Source organism: Styela clava, chromosome 9, assembly GCF_964204865.1.
Source record: "Styela clava chromosome 9, kaStyClav1.hap1.2, whole genome shotgun sequence".
NCBI lineage: Eukaryota > Metazoa > Chordata > Ascidiacea > Stolidobranchia > Styelidae > Styela > Styela clava.
In genome coordinates this window covers 285,704-296,660 of record NC_135258.1, presented here as the reverse complement: position 1 = coordinate 296,660, position 10,957 = coordinate 285,704, and the positions used below count along the sequence as shown (strand labels likewise).

Genomic DNA, 10,957 nt, shown 5'->3' with positions numbered 1-10,957 from the left:
AGCGAGAGGGATTCAACTTGGGGAGCTAAGGTAGGGTTAGAGACTGAACACCTGTCTTGATTCCTTAACCTGTGCTTGGCTACTAAAAGACTTGTCCGCAATATGATTAAGCTATTGTGAATCAGCTTTCCTCATGAAAAGTCCAATCCAGGTAGGGTCAGCACATTCCCATCCAAATTCGGCGCTCCAGAAGTGTATGTACCAATATTTTTACATCAAGTTGTGTAAAGGGACTTGAACCTATAGGATATTCACTTGGCTAACACAGACGGTTCTTGAACTCGTAATAGAACCAAAATAACGAAAATCGGAAATAAATTATGGCTTAACCCTGGTACACATACTACTGGACTACCCGAATTCTCTTAAATTTTCAACTCTACCAGGATTTTTGGTACTACTGGAGTATGCGCACCAAGATGTCGCATAACCTGAACCCTAACCTGGTGAGCATACTTCAGGAGGTCTGGATGTTTTCTCAAACATGTTTATAAATATGCTTTTCCCCTCAAAACAAGTCTCTGCACAAAGATCTCCTGATAGGGCAACTTGCAACCAAGATTCACAAAGATCAGTAATTTAACACGTTTTATTGACATCCCGTTGCAGAGAAAATAGTAAGAATTAGAAACAAAAGAAAAAGTGAAACTTCGGGAAACAACAAATAATAACATAATGCTCCATCGAGGACGTCCTAACACCTGGGTCTCCAAAATCTTAATTTCAGACTCCATGGTGGTGAGCAAAGTAAAAAAAATTAAATGCAGAAACTCGGAAAACAAATTAAGTTGACAAAATTGGACTGTGGAATTTGGGTTTTGCATGTTTCTATCAAATTCATATTTTTTCCTCCCAGTATGTCAATTTTTTTTATAAAATACTCCCAAGAAGAATAAATGACAATTAAATACAGCTAAGTCCATAGCAGCCTATTGGAAAAGGTGAGAACAGATTTGCAATAAAAAAAATTTTGGCTGGTTGAAATCATACCCCGTGATTTGTTTGATGTTCCAAATCGGCCCGCAAATAATCAAGTAACAAAAACTTTCTATCGAGGACTTCCTAACACCAGGGTCCACTCCCCAAAATCTGAATGTCAGACCCCCCATGGAAATAGCAAAGTAAAAAAAATTGTTGCAGAAAACATTAAGTTGACTGAGACAAACTTGGACTGTGAAATCAGGGTTTTGCATTTTTCGTCTCCAAAATTTTTATAGGAAATTACTAAAACAATTTAAAAAGAAGAGAAAAATTTTATAGCAGCCTTATTGAGAAATGTCATTGATATGATTCCCTCTCGAGATTCGGGAGGAAATTTTTTTCGACTGGTAGTCTATTGAAAGCGCACCCTGTTCTTTGCGTGCCCAAAGTCACACAGTACAGATTGGCCTGCAAATAATCACTGATACAAGAACTTTCTATATCATAAACTAGTCCTTTATTTTTATCCTTTATTTTAGTCCTAGCTCGGAGTCTGCTAGCCTTAGTTATCAAGTTAAACCAGAGGTTCCCAAAGTTGATACACCGAGGGCCAAAATTAGAAGCGAGAGGACATTCACGGGTCAGGAGAGAGGAGTACCTGAAGGAGGCCGATACCATATAATTAAGTTACCGATATAAATGGATTGTTATGAATATACACGTGCTTAAACTGTGATAATGATGTAACAATTGGTGAAGTAACAAGTGTTGAATATCTCACTCAAGTTCGACAGGCCATATTCGATCGTTGAGCAGGCCATAGTTGGCTGCGGTTTGGGAACCAAAAACACATCAATCCTCGACAGATGCCAATGAAATAATGGAAATAGAACATTTAGAAAATGAAAGCAAAGATATGGAATATATAATACCAATCTTAGAATGGTAACTTGTCATGGGAACTTCCATTTATTTACCAGATGTTATGATTTCAGTTTTAGAGTGGATTTTTAGGAGGGAGTTTTTAAAATCTGAAATTTCTGTGCAACCGATTTTGACACCACGGTCACACGGCTCTTTAAAAGAGCAGACTTCTTATTAAGCTGATAATGTTATTTTCTGCAAAATCTTCAATCCATGGCTGATACAAGCATTTGAAATGTCTCACCTTGTTACGCCACAGAGTGTAGGAAACGATTTCGTCAAGAACATGTTGATGAATTAACAAGAGCTTCAATTAATTAAGCAATCAAAAAAAAATAATACATAACGCGAGCCATGCAGTATACAGTGGCAAAAGAAAATAATATGTACATTTATTTACACCAAATCAAAAAACGCCAAAAAAAATTACTTTTCCCAAAAATATTTTGAAACGACCATATATGGTGATTTGAAAAAAATTGGGTAATTTGGAGAGAAATTTTTTCAGTTTGACATTGCCAACCCATTCACTACAGGAGGAAAAAATATCATTGTAAATACCTATGTTGGGTGGGGGATTTCCCATTTTCGGTCATGATTTTTATTTTTGTGAGGGAGGACCAAACATACGGATTTCACACTTGTATCTTTAAATGTTTTTTTCATTTGAAAACAGTTCATACTTTGTACCCCCGCTAGGGGAATCCCGTTTTCAAATATTTTTCATCCTTCATGCATTTTTGATTTTGGGGAGGGAGGGGGGGACGGTTTCACAAATCTGTTCGCAACTTGTCCCGAGTGGGATTTTGATGATGATTGGACCGCAGCGCTCATGGTCGAGCTACGACTGAGTGGAGATGGCGGTGTGAACGCCAACATTCCTTGACCACTTGATGTCGCTATTGCACCAAGGCCGGGCGATATCGGCCGAGCTGTCTGCATCGAGTACGGAATCGGACTCGAAACAGTTCGTGGACGAACAGCTGATGAGCTTGATGCTCCTCCCGAACCGGGGGGTACGAGCCCACCCCCCATGAACGATGCCCCCGGTGTATCGAGACTCAATCTAGACTCTTCATCCATTTCAAGACTAGACTCGGACTCTGAAAGTTGACGCGATAATGCTTCTCTGCGTTCCCGTTCGAGCGCAAGTTGCTTCTGTAGTCGGATGTTTTCCTCCCGTAGTTTAAATTCTTCAGTCAAAAGCATGTTGGTTGCGCAGTTTTTCTCTTCCTAAAAAATTTGAAGGAATTTTTACATGTTTCACTCAGAACAAGGCTCTGTGTAAGCAGCCACTGCGAGGCTATTCTATTTCGAGGCCCGAATTTTTCCAGTCCGGTTTTGCCTACAATATTTATTACACTAATAGTAGTTTTTTCTTTTTTTACACAAGTCTTCCCTTGTAAAATAAATTAATTATTTTTTTACAGTTGAACAAAAATTGAGTTATATTGAGTGATTCAACAGTTTTGCACTTTCATTTCTTTCTAATACTTCTTTTGTCAATTTTTCAAGCACCCCACCTCAAAAATAACTAGCTAACAATAAGCTACAAATAACAGATAGTAAGGCGAAAGTATGTTTTATTCAAAAAAAAACACGATGAAAGTACGTGGATGGAAGGTAAATATCTGAACAATAAAAAAATGTAAATATCCAAAATGAGTCGGACAAGATCAAATCTATCAAATATTTTTATTTTTGATTCAGCTCCAAGCCCCCTAAAAAAATTGTCTTGCAAACTTACTTGCATGGACTTGAGTTGTCTTCTCAGCCATTCAACTTCTTTTTTCAAATATCGAACGTGAGCAGCAAGGTTCTCACTCAACTCTTCGTCAACTACGGTTGAGTCTCGAGGTGAGGGAGGAGCACTGATTGGTTGGTTCAGTTTCTCCTGAAAAAGTGGAGAAAAATTCAAGTTTTAACAAAAGTTGGAAATTTAATGAGGGTCTGTACCAGGATTACTCGAGGGACACAATGCAGGTATCAGGGTGACACAGGAAGGTTAGCTGTGGGGCCATGGGGTGGTTTTCAGGTGAAACTGCAGAGTGCTCCTCTCAGGGGCCATAAGTGAGGGACCACGGGGCAGTTCTCTAGTGCACTGTTGGGCCAGGGGCAGTTACCCAAGGGCCACGAGCAAAGGTCTCCACTAGGTTCTATTTGTGACGATCACATTAATTTAAAGTAAACTGAATGTGATTTGTTTATTCTTTAACTGCAACTCATTCATTTTTTGACTTATTATTATTGAACATACCGCATAAAATGACTCATAGAGACGCAGAAAAAAACTTTTTACATAGAAGAGCAGGAGGCACAAGAGACTAATTTTAGGAGCCGATGAAAGGGGCTGCAACTTACCTGCAGAAGTCTTTTCTCTGTTTCCAATTTGTCCATTTTCTTCCAGAGTCTGTTCACTAAACCCTCTTGCTCCTTCTCAAGTGTGTTTTCAAGTTCAACCTGTAAGGAAAAGTGGAACCTTGTTAGAAACGTGCTCTAGATTGAAGCCCTGAAGGCCCTGAAGCCCAAGCCCTAAATCCATGTTTTTAAGCGGAAACGTATTTTATCGTTGAAAACTATTTTTCTGTAGTGTTATTAGAATAATTATTTATGAACACAATATAAACGATAGTGTGTGTAGCAGGTTAGGGTTAGGCCATAATTTCAGTCCAATTTTCCTCATTTTAGTTCTATTACGAGTTTGGGGATTGTCTATGTTAGCCAAGTGAATATATCCCCTGCCCATAGGTTTCAGTCCCTTTACACAACTTGATGTAAAGTAGGCAAACAAAATTAGTTCTCTCCATAATAATACACATACTTCTTGGGGGGCATTTAAACTACTTAAGCTATACAAATGCGGGAGTTAATCTTGCCATTTCAAAGTTGGGTCTCCTATAACTTTGTGAGATGAGTCTTATTTACTTCTGAGTGAGTGTACGAAACCTTGTTTTCAGCAAATTTATGTCGAAAATGTGGACCACACCCAAATTACTTCAAGCCAACGTAGTTTCATTTCACTACGATTTAATGCCCTATGTGTGTGGTTTATACAAGCCTATTAGGTGTTAGTTTATTGAATACTTTGCATAGTTTACATTCCATAGGAAACAGGTTGTTAATAAAGATCTCTGGCATGGCCGACCCCCCCCCCCCCCCCCCAGACTTTCTAGCGAAGTATACCAAGAAATAAAATCATGACTGACCTTCTCTCTTCTTAATTCTTCGAGTTTGTATTGTTTGTTCTGCGTTTCTCGTTTTAATTTATCAATTTTTCTCATCAGTGAATTAACTTGCTTCTCTTGCTCTTTTTCCAGCGTTTGCTCAAGTTCTACTTTGTCCTGAGGAGGAAATAAAAAAGGAAATTTTTTACTTTTTCAATTACTGGTCGGTAAATTTATGTTGATGATGAGTTTTTAATTGAAAGTTATAAGCAGAATTAGCTTATAAACAGGATGACCACCCTAGTTGGTGTGAAAAGGAGAAATCAGAAACTTGGAACCTAATTTTATGCGCCTCACACTCCGAAGAATTTGGTCAGGTCAGGGTTACGGGGAAGGCTTGGGGTGACTGAAGAATGTTTCTTAAAATCAACTTTCTTAAAATAAAAGTGAAAAAAAAAAAAATTTTATCTAAGGAATCCAAAAGTGACATTTTGAGATTTTGTTTCAAGATAAATTTTTGATTCATTTTCAAAATTATCATTCCAGAATGTACCATGTCCGCCAATTCACCCAGGGTGTAAAGAAACTGGGTAGGCGATGCCAAAAGATCTCTGCCTTTTATAAAACCCCCTTGTAGCCTATATCATATTATGTTCTTGTGCAGGTCCATGTTTAGCTTGAAGCGTGTGAGTAAACGTCATGAAAAATAAATACAGTATAAAGTATCAACTTTTATCTAATCCCAGTTTACACTTATTTTCAATCTCTTTGATTTACACTCTAGTACGGTTACGACCCCAGTCATTCAGGAATGCACTCTATTCAGTGATCGATTCTCCCTACTCAAGCACTCACCTGTCTGAGTTGGTTCAGTTGTTTCTGTAATTCATTAGTCAGGAATTCTTCCTCAGTTTCATACTTATTCACCAATGTTTCCTTCTCTTTCTTTAATTCATGAATCTTCTTCATCAATGTGTTGGAAATGAATTCTTCCTCTTGCTCGGCTCTCGCCTGGAAAAGTGAGGATTTTCATAAATACGCTGGAGGGAGAGGAGATGGCGAACCATGCTCTCATATTCTGTTACCATTCTATGTCAAGTATAGGATTAGTATTCGTTCCAGTTACTGATTATTCAGTGATCTCCAATCGAAAGCAATATACAAATGTTGTGTTATAGCTCGGTGGGTATTTAGCCTGCTTAGATTTTCCAAATTTGTCTTTTTTCCAATTGAAGGCTCAGGGCGGCCGTAAAAAAACCCAGAAATTTGTATTTTATTCATTTTGGGCAGGGGTGTGCAACCTGTGGCCCGAATGCGCCCCACAGAGAAAAATTGAGCGACCCGCAGAAAAGTGCCAATTTTGAATAGTGTGGCCTGTGAAACAAGTTTTTAATTTAATTCAGGCTGTCACGCACGAGTAATTCCAATAAATAAAGGTGCGGCGCACGGTTTCACCCAGTTATTCGTATCTGGCCCTCCTGCATGATAGGTTGAACACCCCTGATTTAAAGGAACCGTGAACCAAATCTCACCTGAATGTTAACACTTTCTTGTCTCAAAGCTTTATTCTCTTCTTGCAGAGCTTTGCATCGTAGTTTGTACGTTTCCAACTCCATTTTTAAAACTCGATTTTCTTGCTGCAGAGACGAGACTCGAACGCTTAACTCATCGCATTTTTTCGTCATGGCACCAACTCTCGCAACGAGGATCGCATGGTTCCCCCCATCTGTGTCAGATTCAGACTCTGACATCTTGTGGTCGACTTGATTTCAAGGTTTCAGTTGTTAAATTATAAACAAATTGAGTAAACTGGGTCAGAATGACCACACCTTGAAAACAACAAAAAGTTAGAAACTCGAAACACAAATATTTGAAAAACCATGGTTCCGAAGTTTTGTTATAGATTAGTGTTTTTCAACCTATGGACCTCAACTCTAAACTGGATCGCCAGGATATTTCCTTGGGTCGCGTGTTTTTTTCAAGAAAAACTAGAAGTAGCTAATTTCATTTTCTAGTTAATGTTACTAATTAGATTAAATTTAAAATGGTATAAGTAAATTTGAGATAGTAATTGTATACGAGGGAAGTATCAAAGCAAAATGTTGGAAAGAAAAGTAGGAAACTCGAAATTTGAATTTTTTTATTCGCTTTCACACCAAACATTTCGGTCAGGCCAGAGTTCTTAGCGAATACACCAATTTAAAAAAAAGTCAGTACTTAATTGTCAAACCTTTTTTTCCAAGAGAATTCAACTGACATTTTGAGATGTGCATCTGTGATTCGACAGATAAAATTTGCCAATTTTTCATGGGGGGCCAAAGCAGCCAGACTCAAGAGAGTTTGAATCCATATTTCAGTACAGCACACTATCCAAATTCCAAATATTTCCCTCTATTCGGCTCAATAAAACAAACAATCTATGTGTCTCACAAACGAGGAGCGTCTGGGACTACGTCATATGCTTCATATCGCGCCATGCTTGTCTCAATAACAATCTGACTCAATCGCGGCTGTCACATGACCAAAATTGCCGTTTTTAGCTGAAAACTCTCAAATGCTACGGTAAATTTTTTTTTCTCTGTAAATCGGATTATTTTTCCCAAGGAAATCAATGATGTAGTATTTTGCGCAACTTCAATATACTGTATTATTACAGATATTGAGGGACAACAATGTCCAGACGTCTCCCAAAGAAGGGGGTGTCTGATCATCTGTAAAATGGTCAGGGATGGCCAATACCGAATAGTTCACTATTTCGAATACATTCGAAATTATTTTTTTCGAATATGAAATTTCGAATACTTCGAAAATAAAATCCACTAATTGAAGCTTATCTAAATGTACATAGGAATTTCCATACAATAAGCAATGGAATAACTGCTATCTAGAAGTTACAACCTAGCTTTATTACCAGGCATTTCATATTTGCAGATTATTGCAGTATATATTTCATATACCATGAGTCATGTTAACAGAATTAAATTAATACGGCAATAGTGGTATCGGTGATGGATTTGAATATTTGCGCAACACAAAATCATCCTAGTAAAACGCCCATACTTTTAATTAAACACCAACCATTATCCAAATTATTTGCCGATAAGCGGGATAAAGTATGAGTTATTTTTCTGACTTGTGACAATTTTTTTGTGAGTACAAAAATGCGAATCAAAAATTAATTATATTCGGGAACTTTACCACACATTTTAAGTCCGCAGATCGCCGTTGTATGTTTGAGTAATAATACTTTTATTATTTTATAAATAGGAATCAAAAACTATTATAATCGGGTAGTTTATCACACATTCTAAGTTCACAGATCGCCGTTGTATTTTGTAAATACGAAAAAAAGGATCAAAAAATTAATATTAATCGCGAGTTTGCCACACAATTTATGTCCACAGATTGCCATGATATTGTACCGAATATAATTAGTTTTTGATTCTTATTTTCGTACTCACGAAAAAATAGTCACACGTCTGAAAATAATTTATACTTTATCCCGCATTTTGGGAACTAATTTGGATAATAGTTGCCATTGGTTTGTATTTAAAAGTATGGATTTTTTCACTAGAATGAATTTGTGCTGCGCAAAATATTCGAATCCATGACCGATACCTCTATTTGAAATGCCTTATCGTGTTAATTTAATTCTATTATCATAACTCAAATGTTGGTAAATCGGGCAGTTTACCACACATTTTAAGGCCACAGATCGCCGTTGCATTTTAGAAATATAGTTTTATTATTTTGTAAATACGAATCAGAAATTAATTATAATTGGGCAGTTTACTACATATTTCATGTCCACAAATACCCGTGGTATTTGGTATTAATACTTTCATTATTTTATCAATATGAAAATAGGAATCAATATTTAATAATATCGGTCAGTTCACCACACATTTTATGTCCACAGATTGTCGATACAACCATGAGTTACGTTGAACAGAATCAAATTAATACAGCATGACATTTTAATAAATGCTGTTACCAGTCATGGATTGGATTATTTTGCGCAACAAAAATCATCTTGGTAAAGGATCGATACTTTTAACTATCGTTATCAAAATTATTTGCCAGAAATTATTTTCTAATAAATCGACTTGTTTTTCCAACTTGTGACGATTTATTGGATACGTAACAATTACGGCTATAAATACCGTATTTCCCGGCTAATAAGTCCACATGGCAAATAGGAAGATGTCTATTTTTAGCACTCAAAAAAGGGGTTTTTCCATATATGCCTCCAATAAGACGGGTAAAAAAATTGTGTTCCTGTTGTTCAGTTATGCTAATATGCGCTAATAATTTTATATGTTTAGAACCAGATCATTTAACTATATTTAACAATTGAGCGGTAAATTTAAGTTGTAAAGCGGCAATCATTTTGGACAACCTATTAACCCGAATGTTGAAATAATTTTGAACTGTGATAAGTAATACACTGTACGTCCACGGGTTATTTCACAGCTGTGTTTTCCTGTCCTTTTCGTGTTCTGCTGAATCGGCAAAACGAAAGGGTCATAAATCACTTTATCTCGGTGGCCGTGTTACTCTTTAAAGTAACGATAACCGGCCTGCGATTAAATATCATGATTGTCAGACCCTAAGACCCAAATATAAGGTTACACAAATCATGTTTGAGAAGACTCATGCGAATAATAAGCAGGCCACATCGAAATAAAATAAACATACTTTCACAATTAGACGCCCCCACCCCGCCTAGAAAAGCCACTCATTAGACGAATTTTTGACGTAATGGAAATGAATTTGTAAATTAAAAGCCTCGTAGACGAATGTCGGCAATGTCCACCCCCGCAAACGTGCAAATATGTCGCAACACTATGCGACGTACGGTCGCACAGGATATAAACAATCAAAATGCCGATTCTATTTCATCGTCATTACAATACGCGAGACAGCGTAAAAAGTCGTTTGAATATTCCCGTAAAATGAAACACCACGTTTACGGCGAAAAGTGGCTACTATTCGGAATTATTCGAAAATCAGCCGAAAAGGTTTTCGAATACTTTGATATTCGAATACATTCGAATATTCGATTCGTTTTGGACAACCCTGAAAATGGTTTCTCTAAAACTGGACAATGTCACCCGATTTGTATAGTGTGCCCAGTGGCGCAACCAGGCAGTTTTCAACGGGGGGGGTCCGACCGGAATTTACACAGTGCAACCACGACGTAAGTTGCAACGCCACTAGGTGTCGCCCCGCTGAAACACGATAAATTGCTCGTGGTTAAAAGGGAGACGCAATCGATTAAATCACAGCCTTTCCCTTACCTTGCCCTCGTTCATTAACGCCGCTTCGCTATGTCTTGCACCTCGTGGGTAGCAAAACGCCGTTCATTACATTCCAGCGAATTGCTAACGAAAAGCTGTTAATTATTTTCAACGTTTCCCTCGCTTTGCGCCTCGTGGATAGTGAAACATGGCTTTATTAAATTCCAGTGTTTCCCTCGTGCCGCGCCTTGCTCGTTGGGTGAATTTGTCAAGACTAAAAACAAAATGCACTTCTTGCGAATGGACCTTTTACCGACCCTAACCCCAGAAAAATTCTAAACTAAACTGAAGCTCACCGGAAGACATAATGACAATTAAAATAATTGATTTACAACTAATTTTGGGGAAAAAAACTAAAAACTGACTAATTTAATGCAGGGATATCCAAATCGAATTCAAATATCGCAAACTTCAAATATATTTCGCGTTTATATTAATCCCGGATATGGCGCACATATCCTAGCGTCGTCGTCCATGTGTGGTTCGGCAATATATTACAGCTGACATGAAAGAATTTCGATAAACGCCGACTTGAAGAACTTCTAAGACTTTGAGGACGTTTTTGATTGAAAATATTTTCTTATCGTGTATTTTAACTTAGTCGAGATGGTTTAGGCGTCCTCAGCAAATTGTGTCTTAATTAGTTGT

General features: G+C 37.5%; 1 protein-coding gene across 1 annotated transcript; it reads right to left on the bottom strand.

Moving 5' to 3' along the window:
• Window positions 1-571: 571 nt before the first annotated feature.
• On the bottom strand, window positions 572-6,865 carry LOC120339510 (coiled-coil domain-containing protein 6-like). Its single transcript, XM_039407654.2, has 6 exons — window positions 6,542-6,865; window positions 5,865-6,020; window positions 5,052-5,186; window positions 4,207-4,305; window positions 3,593-3,739; window positions 572-3,078 (listed from the first exon to the last, which is right to left on the bottom strand). Exons 1-6 carry the CDS (start codon window positions 6,758-6,760, stop codon window positions 2,569-2,571), a joined length of 1,266 nt encoding a protein of 421 aa, XP_039263588.1. The 5' UTR covers window positions 6,761-6,865; the 3' UTR covers window positions 572-2,568.
• Window positions 6,866-10,957: the final 4,092 nt, after the last annotated feature.